This window comes from Opisthocomus hoazin, chromosome 1 (assembly GCF_030867145.1).
Source record: "Opisthocomus hoazin isolate bOpiHoa1 chromosome 1, bOpiHoa1.hap1, whole genome shotgun sequence".
Taxonomy (NCBI): domain Eukaryota; kingdom Metazoa; phylum Chordata; class Aves; order Opisthocomiformes; family Opisthocomidae; genus Opisthocomus; species Opisthocomus hoazin.
The window spans coordinates 21,462,905-21,480,795 of record NC_134414.1 but is presented as its reverse complement, the minus strand read 5'-3'; the positions used below and the strand labels follow the sequence as shown (position 1 = coordinate 21,480,795).

At 41.3% G+C, this 17,891-nt stretch overlaps 2 protein-coding genes across 8 annotated transcripts in view; one reads left to right on the top strand and one right to left on the bottom strand.

The window, feature by feature from the left end:
• The window catches only part of ATM (ATM serine/threonine kinase), a 75,426-nt gene extending 69,610 nt beyond the window's left edge, over positions 1 to 5,816 (bottom strand). For all 5 annotated transcript variants that reach the window (XR_012763695.1, XR_012763694.1, XM_075418420.1 and 2 more), the window contains exons 1-5: positions 5,653 to 5,816; positions 4,111 to 4,212; positions 3,919 to 4,031; positions 2,534 to 2,679; positions 1,969 to 2,133 (exon numbers count right to left, since the gene is read on the bottom strand). Coding sequence is in view for 3 of the 5 variants with exons in the window: in XM_075418420.1 (XP_075274535.1) it covers positions 1,969 to 2,133; positions 2,534 to 2,679; positions 3,919 to 4,031; positions 4,111 to 4,182 (496 nt within the window). In the remaining 2 variants the exon portion in view is untranslated. The remainder of the gene's footprint in view (positions 1 to 1,968; positions 2,134 to 2,533; positions 2,680 to 3,918; positions 4,032 to 4,110; positions 4,213 to 5,652) is intronic.
• Positions 5,817 to 6,196: 380 nt separating this feature from the next.
• The window catches only part of NPAT (nuclear protein, coactivator of histone transcription), a 27,945-nt gene continuing 16,250 nt past the window's right edge, over positions 6,197 to 17,891 (top strand). For 2 of the 3 annotated variants that reach the window (XR_012763685.1, XM_075418384.1), the window contains exons 1-9: positions 6,197 to 6,342; positions 10,331 to 10,449; positions 12,086 to 12,146; positions 13,668 to 13,740; positions 14,231 to 14,271; positions 15,019 to 15,249; positions 15,471 to 15,555; positions 17,083 to 17,215; positions 17,752 to 17,843. Coding sequence is in view for 2 of the 3 variants with exons in the window: in XM_075418384.1 (XP_075274499.1) it covers positions 6,306 to 6,342; positions 10,331 to 10,449; positions 12,086 to 12,146; positions 13,668 to 13,740; positions 14,231 to 14,271; positions 15,019 to 15,249; positions 15,471 to 15,555; positions 17,083 to 17,215; positions 17,752 to 17,843 (872 nt within the window). In the remaining variant the exon portion in view is untranslated. The remainder of the gene's footprint in view (positions 6,343 to 10,330; positions 10,450 to 12,085; positions 12,147 to 13,667; positions 13,741 to 14,230; positions 14,272 to 15,018; positions 15,250 to 15,470; positions 15,556 to 17,082; positions 17,216 to 17,751; positions 17,844 to 17,891) is intronic. The other variant, XM_075418397.1, reaches the window with a different exon arrangement.

Below are 17,891 nucleotides of genomic sequence, written 5' to 3'. Positions count from 1 at the left end.
ACATCCATGCTTTGCATTCATTTACAAGTTTTCTGAAGGAAAGGCCTCTTCCACAGATTTTTGCTTTCTTATCTCAAGGCCCATTTAGGAATCATGACACTGTCCTTTCATCAGCCTCATACAAATCACAGTAGCACATTATTGATCCAACCATCATCCTCATTTTAACATGACATACACAAAAGCCTTGCTGATATTTATGCCACCTACAAGTGACATGATACTGTCCCTCAGTCCACGAATGGACAACATCCACTGCAAAGAAATACTGATTCAGTTCTGTGACCTCAGCAGCTATTCTAGGACAACACTTTGAATGAACGGACATCCACCCCTCAGGCCTCCTTTTCTCTAAGGAAAAATATAGGTAGGATAATCTTTTGGGAATCCTAGCCACTGTGACTACTTTGTTCACAGTCAACCAGACATTAGCTCAGAGCAGCTGTATCATACAGTCCTTGGGATGCAGAATGACCAGTTACTGTATTTTTGCTCAGTAGAGCAACTATGACCTAGAAGAGTCTGACCACCCTTAATTCTACCGGTCAGAAGCTCATCAGTTTAGGGCAAGTAAGCTCCCCACAGACAGAATCAGTATCAAGACTTCTGAGGCACTCTCTCAAAATCTCTTCTTTTGAACACTTCGCTTGGGTGACATTGCTGACATCATCCACAGCTTTAACCTCTGGACTCTGGTACTGTGGAATAAACACCTCAGGATTACTATAAATAAATTGCAATGCTACTGCTTCATTGTCATGCAGGCCTTGGTAGAGTTATGGGCATCTTGGCAGACTCCAGCAGGACTCGTAATGCCACCTGCACCAGGTCTTTCATAACTCTGGTCTCAGATTCAATAGGGATACCAGCACCTTACAGAATCATAGAATCATAGGTTGGAAAAGACTTCCAAGATCATCGAGTCCAACCATCCACCCAACACCACCATGCCTACTAAACCATGCCCCGAAGTGCCACATCTACACTTTTTTTAAACACCTCCAGGGATGGTGACTCCACCACTTCCCTGGGCAGCCTGTTCCAATGTCTGACCACTCTTTCAGTAAAGAAAGTTTTCCTAATATCCAACCTAAACCACCCCTGGTGCAACTTGAGGCCATTTTCTTTTGTCCTATTGCTAGTTACTTGTGAGAAGAGACCAACACCTGCCTCACTACAATCTCCTTTCAGGTAGTTGTAGAGAGCAATAAGGTCTTCCCTCAGCCTCCTCTTCTCCAGAGTAAACACCCCCAGCTCCCTCAGCTGCTCCTTGTAAGACTTGTTCTCCAGACCCCTCACCAGCCTCCTTGCCCTTCTCTGGACACACTCCAGCACCTCAATGTCCTTCTTGTAGTGAGGGGCCCAAAACTGAACGCGGTACTCGAGGTGCGGCCTTTGCACTCAGTTCAGATTGCATGCTGTCTCATTACCCAATTTTTTAATCTGATTTTGTCTATTTAAATCTTAAGATTTCTATTTTTTTCTTTATATGCAATATGTGCGTATAACAGTAACTCCATGTTTTTTTAGGACCTTCATAAGCCAACAAAATACAGATAATAAAATTTAAGACTAATACACTAACTATATCAGAACTATACCAGCCAATACCTAGTAACTTGCAAACAAGCGCACACCAACATCAGCTTTACTCAGGCTATTTCCAGCACACGTTGCATGCATTTGTTATACACGTTAAGCCCTGTGGAGACCATGCATACATAACCTGATTGTGCACAAGTACATATGTTTCAGCAAGCAATAGATAAACAATGTGCCGAAAGAAAAAAATCCATTCCTAATCTTTGCTGCTTTGCTTATTTCAACTGTACGCCTTCAAGGCTGACACTATTTTACCCCATGCTTTGTGTAGTACCTCAAACAACAGGGCATCAAACAAATTAAAATGCACCTGAACATGCTTCTATAATAGGAAAAGACATTTGTAAGTAGGCTTAAAAATATTACCCGACCACTGCTGCTGGGATATCTCACACCAATATTTCCTTACTGAGAGGATATCTTTTAGGAGTATACTACTACAGTCAGATCCATAAGCAGCACAACTTGTTGGATCTCTTATAATTTCCATGACATAGATCAGAAGTTCCTGACATTTCAGTCTGGGTCCTCCTACATGAAGAAACAATGTGAGACTGTAATTAATCCAAAGTGTGCCAAATAAATCTGGAATTAATTGCTTGTAAATGTTTACTTAAAAACAAAAAACCCTCTACAGTTCAGAAACAGTTCTGTTAGGAATCATCTTCTTAAACAAACTGTTTCTAAGAAAGAAATTACTTACGAGACAACACATCAGTTATACACACATTGAGTAATTAGAAAAAGGCACCATGAACATCAACAAGGACAGAGAAGGAGCACAAAGGACTGATTCACATGAAGATATTTAAATTGTAAATCTGGAAGCAAGCAAGATGAACCCTACCCTGGTAACTTACTTCAGAGTAAAAATTCAAAGTTGAAAGCAAAGCACCTAAACAGTAGTTCTACACAAATACATATTACTGACTTTTATTAGCACATCTGATGAAATATTTGACCAAACTTCCAACTTCTTGCATCTTTTTCTGTCTGGCACTTTGGGTTGAAGCAGACGCATTTGGTTTTGCCAGTTGTAGGTTTTTAATTTCTTTCTGGAAATACTTCTGCAAGACACTTCAAAAGTAAAAGAGATATTAATCAAGGATCTGCATACTTATGACTCAAATAAAATAGGTAAACATTGTTTTAGCCTAGAATGTCAGGGCTTGTTCTTCTCACAATTCTAATTATCAAAGACTAAAAACAACCGAAATATATTATGGTCTAAGCATGACAGAAATAGTCTACAAAAAGAAATCTAACTTTTAAAGATAATCCAGAAGCAACCTGAATAGGAACCAAACTTTCCTTTAAACTTTGCATAATGCTAAACATACAATTTGTAACTAGGAAAAAAAAAGAAATGCTACGTCTTTTTATCTATGCTGCAACATTATACAACAAAATAATAAGAAGTACTCTTCATTGTTATTATCAGGAAAATCTTCAAGTCCTATTTCTCCATCATTTAAAATTTACATATGGATTAGATTTTAGATCTAAGAATAGATTAAAACTTTTCACTGGCAGTTAGTGTAGATTTTTCTGGCCTACCAGTTGTGTTCAGTTTGGAGCCTCTATTTTTGTATTTCTCCCACATATTTCTAACATAGTATTGGCCATCTCAAAAGCAATGTACAGAATTTCTCAAATACTTCTTACAATATTTTTGGTACAGCTACGAAACAAGAACTATTCCAATGCTGTCCAATTAAAAAACATAATGGAAAGCTGACCAGACACCAGTCTATGAAAATTAACACTTCAGATGCAGTAGAAACACGAAATTTAACACTAGTCCCAGCTGGCCTAAGAACCTATCAGGCTCACACTCGGTCCAATCTTGTAGCACAGCTAAAGCAGATTATTTCAAAGATGGGCTTCTACAAACCTCAGCACAGCTTCTTTAATTCACAAGCCACAGTCCTTCTATTGCATCTTGAAGAACTCAGTAACAGAAAAAATTCTAATGAGCTATCTATCATCCACACATGAACTATACATTGAAAAACAGAGGCTGAGGCTAATTCTCAGTAAAAGAAAGTAGCTACTAGTTTGGCAAGGAAGAATCACCACCCAATGAATGATCAGTTTCCCAGCAGTTATACTTCCTGTATGTGATGAGTGTTGCATTTTTGGCTATTCTAAATTTACTTCCTTTAGTGACTAACGTAAGTAATTTCTTGTTCACAAGCTGACAAGAAGTCTAAATCAATCTGTGGAAAGATAAGCATTAAAATAGGCACAAGAAACAAAAGAAAGATGTTCCATGTAAGAAAACTGCAACCATTCACAAAGAATAAAAAAACCTACCTAAATACAGCATCCCAGTTGAGTTGCTTTCCTTGTTTAGAATCAGAATTCCGGTCCAGCTGGAGAACTGTTTCAGAATCACGGAGAAGTCGCTTCAAATTTTCAATCTCCTTCTGGAAATTCAGGAAAAAAAAAATTACTGCTTCCCTTAATTGCTAATTGAGGCACACATACCAAAGGAAAACTCGTTACCCTTCGCTCCACAGCCTTCTTATTTTCAAGCTGACGACAACAAATGAGCAGATCATGTAATGCAAGACTCATGGTTCAGTTTAACAGAAGAGTCATTTGTATCTGCAAATGGAAAAAAAGGATAAAACAGTAATTATTTTGTTCAACACAGAGCCAAGTAAACCAGTCAAAAAACTGGGAATGCAATATATTGAAAATCCAGTATCAAACACAACCACGGCGTTATTTCACTGAAAAGCTCATCCATGTCTGGGTTAGTCTTCTCGGTCACAAGACTGAGGCAAAGCCTCATGTCGAGAATATAACCTACTCCCACAGGCAACAGCCGTAAATAACAGCAGAGAGACCTCCTTCACATGACTCGGGACTTCCTCCCATTTTATGAGTGGTGTCAGAGTAGAGCTGGTCAGAGAATATGGAGCAAAACTCTAAAAAGATTAAAATGACACAGAGCTGAATACATTCAGGCACACAGCACTTTCAGTAGCTAGCCGTTATCAGTAGCTATCTTTAACTCACACTGCCAGGAGAAGGTAGCACTTTGAAAACTCTCTTCCTCTCTCATACCCTACATTTTCATAGGTATGCACTATCCTATTGACAAGTCCCTCTGGACTCAACTTGTCAAAGGATGCTCAAGTATACATCGTAAAAGGAAACAAGTTTTTCCTTCTGTGAACACTTAAAATTGCACCTCATCTCCTTCAACAGAGGTTGGAATTAGCTAGACATTGCATTTCTGGTGTAAAGTTATGCTGATGCAGATCATGACAATGATGTTGTATACAACTTCCATGCTTCTCCTTTCACGCCTTTAAAGCAGACTCAGGAGAAACTCTGAAGACAGACAAGTGGGAAGTAACTCCGAGCACACGGTGCTGAGGCTGCAACAAGCAACTGAGTGTGGGCATTCACGATGCGTAGCACTGCATCTTGAGCACCTCAGTGAGAATATAAAATCATGCATTTAGTGCGTAGCACTGCATCTTGAGCACCTCAGTGAGAATATAAAATCATGCATTTAGACAAGTAAAAATTTATATATCTGCTGTCTTAGAGTACATTTATTTCCTTCGGCTTCAATCAAGCTCAGGCTGGGACCAAGAATGATCACAGATATGGTGGCATGTGTGAAAAGGAAGATGCTGTAAGCATGAAGGCTGGCTGTACTGCGCAACTGAGCTCATTTACACGGTGAAGCGTTCCTTTACCGACACGCTGCTTTCACTGAAACAGAAACAAGGAAGTCGCTTTTTTTAATGGCTTCTAAAAAGCCAATGGGCTGAAAAATGGTTGACTGCGAACTGCGGCAGCACGGGTCGCACGCTGCGGGGTTTGGGTGTCAACGGGGAAGGTGTCAGCCCTCTCCCCTGCGCTGAACGGCGTTTCAACAGCAGCACTGAAACACCCCTAAGGCTGACACCATCTCGTTTTTCTCCTAAAAGTTAGAGAGTTCTCCAACTCCCATCTTACGGCGGCGTTCATCCCCTATAAAAGTTACACCGGGCAGGGAAGGACCGCACCCCCCAACATAAGAAATACCTGGCGGAGAGGCGTTTTCGAGGTGCCCGCCGCGGTGCCCGGGGGAGGCCTGGCGTTACTCACAGCCGACGGGCGCTGTTCCACCGCCCCCCGCCAGGCGTGAAGCCCCTCAGGGGCCTGCAGCCGGGCCCGCAGCCGGGCCCGCAGCCGGGCCCGCCGCCGTCCCGGGGCCCTCGCCTCAGCAGCCCGCCCCGGGGCCCGCGCCTCACCCGCCCGCGCGCGGCGGGGCGAAGGGCCGGGCTCTCCCCCCTCCCACCGGGACCCGAGCCCGAGCCAGGGCAGGCAGAGCAGCCCCTCAGGGGAAGAGGAGCGGGCCCATCAGCGGCCGCCCACGGCTGCGCTATGCGTCCCCGTCCCGCCCGTGCCCGTGCCCGTGCCCGTGCCCGTGCCCGTGCCCGTGCCCGGCAGCGCGGAGCGGCGCGGCACGGCGCGCACCTGCGGCGGCGGCGGCGGCGGGCGGAGCTGGAAGCGGATGCGCGGCGGCGGCGGGTTCCGGCGGAAGGGGCCGGGCGCGGCGCTGGCTGGCGGAGTTTCCGCGCCTTCGCCTCGGTGGTGGGGCGGCTGCGCTGGGGCTGCGTCTGCGGGAGCCGCGTCCCGTGTCCCCCCGCCTCCTCCCGCCGTCGCCCTCGCCGCCGCCCTCGCCGCCTCGGGCCATGCTGCTGCCGTCCGACGTGGCCCGGCTGGTGCTGGGTGAGTGAGCCAGCGAGGGCGGGCCGGGGCGGTCGCTCGCCCCTAGGCGCGGCGAGGACTCCCGGGGCGGGGGCCGGCGGCCGCCCGGGGGGCTCGGCTGGCGGTTGTCAGCCGCCGGCAGCGCCCGGAGCGCGGCGGGAGGGCCGAGCGGCTGCGCCCGTCACCCTCGTCCCCGCCGGGCGGGGGGAGCCGCTGCCTCGGCCGAGCCCTGGGCCCGGCGGTCTGAGGGCTGCCGCCCCGTGCCCCGCCGGCCCGGGCTCTGGCGGGGAGCGAGCGCCGATCGTGAGGCAGTTTCGGGCCCGGGGAGCCCGCCAGGCCGTGCGGGCCGGGCCCGGGCTGGGCTGGAACGCGGGTTCTCCACGGGCTGAAGGAAACGCGGTGGTCCCTGGTGTCTACCGGCAGCAGACAGTGGATTTTTTTTAAATGACTTTATGTTTTGGATTATTTGGGCCTTCCAAAGATAATAGCAGATGGATGGTAGTCGAAAATACGAGCCACATATTGAAGTCCCAGACTTAAGCACCTGCTGGCACAGGTTGCTGGAGTTTCCTGGCAGCGTGCGTTGTGAGATTCAGGTTTCGGTTCTCCACCATTTTTTTGAATCCATAGCCAGTAAGGCTACATCTTGTTTTCAGTGTTAATCCAATACAATTTATTTTTCAATAGTGCTTGAAACGTTTCTTGCTGCTCTCTTGAGAAACAAGGCTAGTAAGAGATGCAGTGTTTTTATTATTGTGAAGTAATAGAGGATTTTTAGAAACCCCGTGCATTGTAAAAGAACATTTAAAATCATGCAAGGGACATCTCTTGCTCTACTTTTCTATAAAAAATTGGTTAAGTTACAAGTTTCTGGGTAGAAAGCTTATCTTGCGTGCTTGCCAGAGACTTGCAGATGCAGTAGACAATCTTGGCAATGTCACGTGTCGTAATGATCCAGCCTGTCTTGTGTCTGCTGTGGCATGGTGCATGCATCGTGTGTGGAACACTTCTGAGCAACCTAAGGCTGTAGAACAGGATGCTTGTTGTAGCTGTTACTGTCTTCTAGTAGGGATTCCTCTTCCATGAGGCATCTCTGAATTTAGGCAGATAAACAGGTTTCCCAGTGCAGCTCTTCTTCCATCTTTTTTTTAATAGTTTTTTAATCTTTTTTTTCCCACTCTCTAGATAAGTCTTTCTGATGCTGTGAAGGTCGATGAATATTGGTTTAAGAAATAAAACTGAAATGACAAGATGAGCTCACCCGTAGAAAAATATATAAGAAAATTTATCTTTAATTAATGTAAGAGTGAATATGTACTATGAGTTAGACGTGTGTCTTTACCTTTCTTAAGATAGAACAAAATATTGAATCATTCCTAGTTTGGAAGTTACTGTACCTTTTGTGCCTTCAGATTGGTTTTGGCAACATTGAAGATGATGTACTGTTATGTCCTTATACAGTGTGTGCACAAGCAGTTCAGTTCAGTTGCACAGACAATCTTCACAGAATCACAGAATAGTAGGGGTTGGAAGGGACCTCTGTGGGTCATCTAGTCCAATCCCCCTGCCGAAGCAGGGCCACCTACAGCAGGCTGCGCAGGACCTTAATTAAGGATCTTAATTAAGGCATTTTTAAACTTTGGAATGCCTTCTTTTGTAGGAAATTGGTGAATGTGCCAGATGTGCCGGTATGCAAGTATTTGGTCATTCCTTGCTATACTGTAGCAGTAGGTTCAAGAAAGAAGAATTGCAGCTGTTTATGTAAATGTGCAGATGAGTTGGATTGTGAGCACAGCCATACCAGCACAGATCAAAGCTGCACCTAGCCTAGCACCCAGTCTCCCATCCTGGCCATCCGTGGATCGTATAGTGGATAGGAATAAGACTGGCATAGAGTTGTGTTTCCTGAAAATACACTTCCAACTTCCAGCAATTTGTGGCTTGAGAGTTTTCTAGCAAAATGTATTTGAAATATTAAATAGGACAGCCCTTTCCTTTCCAGCAGTACCACTGATGTTCTCTGTTGGGTAGGCAAGCTTGTACATCGTGATTAAACTCACGGTGGCTATTCTCAAACTGTATTTAACTTTCACATTTGCTTATTTGTTGGAGACCTGAACAATGGCTCGTGTGTCTGAAATAGAATCTATTTTTTCCAGCTATGCTCAGATCTGCTGGCAGATGTTTGTCTTCGTGCAAACTTAAAGGCCGCATTTTTCTGTTGGCATTCCTGAACTGAGGTGGACCATTTTGGGGGTCCGTTGAAATAGATATGCTAATGTACATATATCCTGCGTTGTATAACTAGGCACATATTTTATCTTTTCTTTGAAACATTGCATGTTCAGTTCTGTTGCAATCAATAAAGAGGAGACATTTTCTTTTGTGGGTCTTTGTTCTAGAATCCTTCATTAGACAGGTCTATTTCTGTCTTTTAATGTTTAGAGTATTTGAAGATTAAAGCAGGGCTTAAAAAGTTTGATTAAAGCAGAACATATTTGCTGCGGAATGGAATTTTGGAAAAGTAAACTTTTTCAATATATTTCCTTTCAAGGTAACTACTGAGTCTTGGGGTGTGTACAGGGCACAAGTTGCAGCTAGTACATCTATTTGAACTGAAAATTACAATGGAGGGGGGGAATCTTTTTCTGTTACTAGTTTTTGTACAATGCCAATTCTTTTAATAAATCTACACTTGTAACGGCTGCGCAGGTTTTACCTGTTTTGAAACAGGAGGAGGCGTGGAGAGTTATTGTTACATAGCAATGCATTTTGTTAACAAAGTATTGTAGAATTCCATTTAATTATCAAACTGGGTTGTTCATCCCCTGTGAGAGTTAGTTTGTCAGCCTCCTGAGCCAAGAACTTTGTTATCTGTACTAAAGATCAATCCAAAATTGTTCATATTGCCTCACTTCCAGTTTTGAATAGTTTGTAACTATTATATATTATAATAGTTTGTGACCTGGACAGGCTGGAAATTTGGGCAGAGAGGAACCTGATGAGGTTCAACAAAGGCAAATGCAGGGTCCTGCACCTGGGGAGGAACAACCCCATGCACCAGTACAGGCTTGGGGTGGACCTGCTGGAGAGCAGCTCTGTGGAGAGGGACCTGGGTGTCCTGGTGGACGACAGGTTGACCATGAGCCAGCAGTGTGCCCTGGCTGCCAAGAAGGCCAATGGGATCCTGGAGTGCATCGAGAAGAGTGTGGCCAGCAGGACGAGGGAGGTTCTTCTTCCCCTCTACACTGCCCTGGTGAGGCCTCATCTGGAGTACTCTGTCCAGTTCTGGGCTCCCCAGTTCAAGAAAGATGAGGAGCTACTGGAGAGAGTCCAGCAGAGGGCTACAAGGATGGTGAGGGGACTGGAACATCTCCCCTACGAGGAGAGGCTGAGGGAGCTGGGCTTGTTCAGCCTGAAGAAGAGAAGGATGCGAGGGGACCTAATAAATGCTTATAAATATCTGAAAGGTGGGTGTCAGGAGGATGGGGCGAAGCTCTTTTCAGTGGTGCCCAGTGACAGGACAAGGGGCAATGGGCACAAACTGAGGCACAGGAAGTTCCGTCTGAACATGAGGAAGAACTTCTTCCCTCTGAGGGTGACGGAGCACTGGAACAGGCTGCCCAGGGAGGTTGTGGAGTCTCCTTCTGTGGAGATATTCAAGACCCGCCTGGACGCAGTCCTGTGCCGCCTGCTGTGGGTGACCCTGCTTCGGCAGGGGGGTTGGACTAGATGACCCACAGAGGTCCCTTCCAACCCCTACCATTCTGTGATTCTGTAAATACAGCATAATGTCAATAATCTTGTATGCTCTTTCTGGTTTTAACTATTAACGAAGTATTTTGCAAGGTGTGTGTTCTTTCAAAAGAACTTCACTTTCCTTGTCTAACATACAAATCTTTACCTGAATATTTCAACACTGCATGCAGCTGGTTATGTTAAGGCTTTGATACCTGCTGAGCGGAAGTAATGAATGAAATAGCACAATTTTCCGTCTGATTTGTTGCAGGATATTTACAACAGGAAAAGCTTCTAGCTACCTGCCGTGCATTTATTTTGGAAAGCTCAGATTTGAAAGAATATGCAGAGCATTGTACAGAGGATGGGTTTATTCCAGCCTGCTTGCTGGTGAGTTTGTATTTGCAAAGCAGAAAGTTAAATTGTCTTGCATCATGGGAAAGAAAATTGAGATTTCTCAGGGTAACAATTACTTCTCAAATGCTGCTTAAAATGTTTTGTTAGATCGTCCCTTCTGGTCTGGGTTTGTTCTGGTGGTTGTTTTTTTTTTTTTTTTGTCCTGTGGTATTAGCAGTTACTTGTTTTTTAGTATTTTATCTTACTAAGAAACATTTAAGCGTAAAATATGCAAATTGGTTTCAGCGTATTACATTTAGTCTGCTTTATAGCTTTGAGGTTCATTTATGGAAAGGTGTTGCAAGGATTTTGTTATTTCAAGGCTGTGCTTGTAATTTATTGGATATCGCTTTCCTATCCTAGACACCGCAGCCGGTGATGTTCCATTTCAAGTACATATTAAATAGTTAAGTAAGGTACGTCAGCTGTATCTAAGGCTACCAAATTTTGTTGACAAAAACTGTGTTTCGGTTCAGCTTCCTCTTTGATCAGTATCATCTGCTTTGTCGCAGGTGAAACGTGGAACTTTGGGTGTCCATAAATACAGTGTACAGCTACATATGTAGATATGTGCATGTAGCTACAGGGTAATTAAATGCTTTGCATTTTTTACCTATACAAAATGGGATTTTTAATATAGTATGGAGATTACAGAGTTTAGATATTGCTACGTATCAGCCTTTTAATGTTTATATGTGCATCTTCTTCCTGTTTTCTGTTTCATTCTTCTAATGTATCAGTTAATTTTATGGTCTGGGATTTTGTCCACGGTATTCAGTATTTGTGAAAAATCTTTTCTGAGGTCTTGATGCACCTGTTCAAACCAGGCCATTGAACTTATTTCATTTACAATTGTTTAGTCATCTGTACTTTGGGAGTAGGAAATTGAGAAACAAGCTATGGCCAGCAAAGTTAGAAAAACAAAATGTAAATAGATTATTCAGATTCTTAAAGCTTTTAGTTATCTTCCGTCTCTCAGTAGAAACATTTTTCCTGTTTTTAATAGAAAAGTGATGATATGATAATGTCTAAGAAAAAATTCTCACTGCAGCTCAGAATAACTTGCGGTAAAGGGCTGTGTTTGTCATACCCTGTAGAGTTCCCACTAGCAAACAAGACAAGAAGGTACAAGAAATGATAGCGGTAACCTTAAAATGTTAATTCTCTTTGTTTCACCTAAAGTAACAGAACAAATAAATATTATATGAAAGTTAATTCTGTGTGACTGTTAAGAATTTTACTTTAGACAGAAGTACTCTTCACATTTGCATGTTAACACATGTTGTGTTCCAGGATGATATATAGTCATTACTCTGTTACAGCTGCTCATCATCTTATTTTTGTGGTTTGTTTCCATATTAACAAAGGTGAGTGGACATCATGCAGTGCTAACTGCTGTACCAATGTTGTGCGATGAGATCACACACTTCAGGTTTTGTGTTCATAATGGTATTTTGTTCCATAGATTGCTTTCCACCTAGCTTGAGACAACTCGACACCAGCAGCATAAAGTACAGTTCCATGTGTCAGCATGGTGCAGTCTTCTAAAGAGCTGCTTAAATATAATGTGATACAGCAGATGAAGTATAAGTTATTAGTGAGGATTCTAAGACCAGTATTTTTTTTCCAGTCCCTGTGTGGAAAAAACTTGACAACTATTCTTAATGAATACGTAGCCATGAAAACAAAAGGTAAGCCTTCAGAATAAGATTTTTATTTCATTTTTCTTATTTATCTGTTGTGAACTCCTTGAGGAAGAGATAATATTTCTGCCTATATATGGACTTAAAGCAATCCCCCATCGATGCCAGAAGTTGAAGGTTTCCATATTATTTAGACAATGGCCAATTAGATCAGCATCTTGTGAGCAGAATTAATTAATTATATTAGTTTGGATTTACCAGTATGTATTTTCACTTCAAATTTGAGCAGAACTTCTAATGTCGTAAAGCACAAAGATCAATAAAGTGTCCAAAATGTATGGGTTTACGCTTGTAAAATTATACTGTTTATTGTTTATACTGTAAACAGGAGAGGGAGGTGCTGATCTCCTCTCTCTGGTGACTCGTGATAGGACATGTGGAAATGGAATGAAGCTGCGTCAGAGGAAGTTCAGACTGGACACTAGAAAAGGCTCTTCACTCAGAGGGTGGTCAGTCGCTGGAACAGGCTCCCCAGGGAAGTGTCATGGCACCAAGCCTGACGGACTTCAAGGAGCATCTGGACGATGTTTTTAGTCCTATACTTTAGTTTTAGGTAGTCCTGTGAGGAGCAGGGAGTTGGACTTGATGATCCTCATGGATCCCTTCCAGCTTGAGATAGTCTATGAAATAACCAGGATGAGTCCTATGGTGTGAAATGTTTCTTGCCTTGTTCTTAAAACTAATTAAAATAATTTCAGAATAACTTAATATTTTATATGAATATTAGAGACAGAGTTAGAGTGTTTCCTGTTTTTAAAAGCAGTTATTGAGCTTCTGAATATTGCCAAGCCTTGGATTTTTTTGATACACGTTTGATATGATCAGATTTTTAGTGGTGCTTGGTTCTAAAACTTGCACTTGAAGACATACCATGTTTGGAACATTTCTGCATGTGTTTTTCATTTCATGCTAGGTTTAGTAGAAATGGTAACTGAGACACAAACATACCTTCTTCAGAATACTTTGTATTTGGCACCTTGAAAAACTTTGATTGATCTGCTTACATCTTTCCACTTATACTTCGTTGTTCTGTGCTTCAAAAATACCACGTGTTTTTACCTGTTTGAGTGACATCTTAAAAGAAACCATTATTTTTAAAGTCCTGTCTTCCAGGTTACAATTTTCAAAAGCCTACAAGTGACCTGGGAATATGAATACCGTTTCTAGAAGTGAGTTAGGTTGTGTTAGCATGTGTTCACCCAGGAGTCAACATCATGTGCAGATTCCATTGAGAATTATTATCCTGAGTGTCTTTGCCTCAGTTTCATTTAGGCTTCTAAAACTGAGAACTGTATTCACCATTAGTGTATGTTCATATGAATCAAAGTTCTTAAACTAGGAGTTAGGGCTCTCTAGCTAACAGAGTGTTAAGAAGGCGACTAGACACCTGAAGATAGATGATGTCTGAAGCACCCTATAATAATTATTTTGCTTGTGATTTTACTTTTTCTCAACATGTATCTGTTTTAGGCATCTAAAATGGTTTTTTTTTTTAATGGTTTATTTTAGAAACAACAAATGAAGTTCCGGCAATGATGTCATCTCTCTGGAAAAAATTAGACTATACACTTTCTCAGATCAGGTAATGTAGTTTTGAAATCAAGAAAGTAAGACTTCACTTCTAAGAGTGAGCCCCTGTGTTGATCAACTCCCCTTATCATTGTATGACAATGGTTTTGCTCTCTATTGCCTCTGAGAGATGATGAAAAAGATAGGTAGCCGAGACCTGATAGTGGAGTAGACATTTCAAGATTTTAAGGCAGGACTAGCAGATAAGGAGGGCATTAGTGTGAGTGTGTAGCCTTCCTGTAATGAAACAATATACTGCAACTCATTTAGAATCCCATACCATTGTGGTTACTTCATCAAAAATATAACGGCAAGCTTCATTTGAAGGATCTGTAACCATTGTTTGAGAGTATAAAACCAACCATCAGTAGATTGAAGCTTTCTGCAGTAATGTGTGGTAGGGACCAGACTGACATTAACCATATGATAGATATCATTGCACTGTGTAGCTGAGTGTTTACATTTGTGCTCTTTTTATTTGTCACCTGCTTTATTTTTTTTAGGAGCATGCAGAATTCCACAGGATTTTCTGCTAATCAAAGGAGTAAGTAACTAAGCCAATTCCGTGGGATTAGTAGGCCTTATGTTCAAGTCGTCTGTTTTGGCAAAAAATGGGAGAATGCTGCAGCAATGAGTAACACATCCTTAACTCTTAAAATGTTGTCAGATCTCTTCTGCAGTGTTTTTTTAGCATGTCTGTTAGTCTTCAGTGCAGTCTGTGTATTACTGTAATCATCAAGAAAATAAGAAAAGCTGAGCTTTTTGCAAGGGGCTTAAATTCTCTATATAGCGTTTTCTTCACTGTTGAAAACTTCAGAAGCTTACACAGTTAAAATGTTTAAAAACTGCTGCTTCAGTCCTGAAGCTGTTGACTTAATTTGTGGTTCACAGAGGAACTGAGAACATAACCAGCCCAATTATGGTTTCATTTCTTAGAAGGGAAATATAAAAATATATTACAATCTTGAAACTGTTCATTTTTTATGCTTACAAACATATATCTAAGCAAGATAGGAAAAGGTACTTGCTCTTTCTAGAGTTGTTTCTTTCATTTCAAAAACTGCTAAATGAACTTTCAAAAAAGAAAAGTTATTTTACTTAAAAACAAATTTTAGCCCAAACCTGTGACACAGAACACAAAGATAAGTGCTGCTTACTTTTTGAGTTTCATTAATTAGTTGTTGAAGCACAAAACAGTTTCAATGGAGCATCCTTAATTAGTTCTTGGAAAATCAGCAACCTTTTTAAATTCCTTTATCATATATTTTTATCTTGTCTTTATTATCTCCAGCACGTACAAGAAGTGGAATTGTAGAAATGAAAAGACAGAGAATGCTTCAGCAATCAGCTCCTGCAAACTCAGGATTGTTGTCCGTAGCCTATCAGTCAGGGCCACAGAATTCCTCTTCCCTTGTATCTCCTCAAGTTATTCACAGGCCAACAATAAATCAAAGCATGTCACAGACAAGACTGAATACGTTGTTTGTGCACCAGTCACAAACTCAGGAAAACAAGATCAGCAGTAAGTGGCAAATTTTATAAACCTTTTTTTCCTGTGAAAAATGTATAGATATAGATGGATGGTTCTCATTTTCATGATAATACCAAATCATTTTGTGTGAATTCCCAGGAACTGGTTGCAACGTAGAAAGTAATGTGTAGATTTCTGTAGTATTTTAACAATGTCACTGGAAAAGGTATTGGCATCATGATCTTTTTTTTTTTTTTTATTTATTTATAAAGCAGGAGATTTCATACATGTTCAAGTTCCAGCATCACAAGAACGAAAGCTTCATTCAAACTTGCTTTCTCCAGGAAGACGAAAAAGGTAAACACGGGGAGGTTTTTTGTGGGGTTTTTTTGTTGTTTTTTAAGATTGCTTAGAGATTATGCAGTGTTCTAACCTCTAATGTAAATTTTGTTAGATGGAGTGTTTCACATTTCAAATCCTCTGAGAGTGGCCAGTGTTGATGTTTCACAAAGGAAAGGAAAGTCAAAGAACTTAACATTAGACTGATAGGAGGCCACCTGTGCTTCTTTATTGCATATAGCTGGTCTTTACATTATTCCAGTATTAGACATAGGCAAATAATATTGGAGCGTGAGATTTAGTATTCCTTCCAAAATACCCTGATCAATTGTGAAAATTCTCAATATTGATATAAATGTGCATTTTGTCTGTTTTTAACTTAGAAAAACTATTGGCTTCAGTAAATTTTGTCAGCAAAAATTTACATACTTGCACTAAAAGTGATATGAAAACCTGTTCTTATACTAGTTTTGCAGGGTTTTTTTATTCTTTAATTCCAGTGTCCTTTTGTTTTTAATGAGTTGACTCATCTCTTTGTGTTCCATTTGGAACTAAATCCCAGTCAGTGGTTTTGCTTATCATTCTTCCAGATCCTTACTAAATCCCAGTTGGTGGTTTTGCTTCTCATTCTTCAAGATCCTTACTCATTTATACCTTTTCCAAGTCCACTATATTCCTGCATGATTTTTTTTGTATATAAGTGATTTTAGTGCCACTGCCGATTGATGGTTTCAGAAGAACATACACCATGATGTCATATAAACTCATTACATTTCCTATTCATCACATAAATTCTTATGCAACTTGTCATTTGATTGCTTCTTTGACAACAGCTGCTCCTTGAGACATCTTTATTTTCAGTGGTGATGCCCAAATCCTTTTTTGAACGGCAGTTAATTAGAACCTGTACTATTAGTTAACGTGACGTGTACTGGAGAGGGAAAAAATACCTGATAGAATCACAGAATGGTTTGGGTTGGAAGGGACCGTTAGAGGTCATCTAGCCCAATGCCCCTGCAGTGAGCAGGGGCATCTTCAACTAGACCAGGTTACTCAGGGCCCCGTCCGACCTGTCCTTGGATGTTTCCAGGGATGAGGCCTCAACTGCCTCTCGGGTCAACCTGTTCCAGTGTTTCACCACCCTCATTGTAAAGAATTGCTTCGTTATATCCAGTCTAAATCTGCCCTCTTTTAGTTTAAACCATTACCCCTTGTCCTATCACAACAGGCCCTGCTAAAAAGTTTGTCCCCATCTTTCTAAGAAGCCCCCTGCATGTACTGGGCGTGGAATTCCATTTGCCATTGTGCTGTTTACCCACAGTCTCTATATTTGTTTATAACTTCATAGAAGTCAGACACAATATATGCATACCACATAATGAAACAGGTATTTGCTTTTGTTGAATTTCGAGTATGTAGCTAATTTTCTGTTGATTAAAATCTTTTGGTTGCCAAGAAGGAAGAGAAACACTTGTTACTGACCATTAAGTCTATTGTTTGCTATGTTCTCACACAATACACGGTAAATTTCCTGGAATGTTTCAGTGACTCTCAGAAGAGGAGGAGTGTTGCAACATCTGGACCTCTTTCAGCAACTAGAAGTTCTCAAGATCCTGATGAAGTAATAATAGAAAAAGAAAGTGAGCCACTTGAAGAATTCATAGATGGTAACTTCCCAGTGAGTATATACTTATGGAAGGTGTTTACATTTAAGAAGCAAATTCAGACTAAAGGAGAAGTAGTCTTTAACACGTTTGTCTTGGGTATTATAGAAATTAACTTTAGAGGATAATTTTATTGTTTCATATTTGAACTAGCTCTTCTGTCTACTAAACTAGTGAGGATGGCATGACTATGTAGAGATTTTTTTTCCTTGATTTATTTGCTTTGCTAAGATACCTGTAAGCTGTCAAAATATAGTAATTTTTTAGAGAATGGAAACCACAATAAGCCTTGCTGTATTTTTAGGAGAGTAGAAGTACAGGAGTGGTTTGGGGTGATTTTCATAGCAATGTCATGCAGTCACAGATTGGCTGTCTCTCTGTTATAAAGAGTGTTCTGTGTGTTGAATTGTTTGGTTTGTGGGTTTTTTGGGGTTTTTTTGTTGTTGTTGTTGCTGGTTTTTTTTTGTTTAAACTGGTAGATTGGAAATTCATGCTCCCTTTCTAATGATGATAAAAATAGAAACCTGACCACTTCAAAACTGTTTTCCAGCAACTGGTTATTGAAAATGCCAGAGAAAAAATCTTGAGCAACAAATCTCTTCAGGAGAAGCTTGCTGAGAACATTAACAAAATCCTGGGCAGGTAATAAAAGGAACCTCTAAATGTCATACGTATTCTTATCTGATTTAT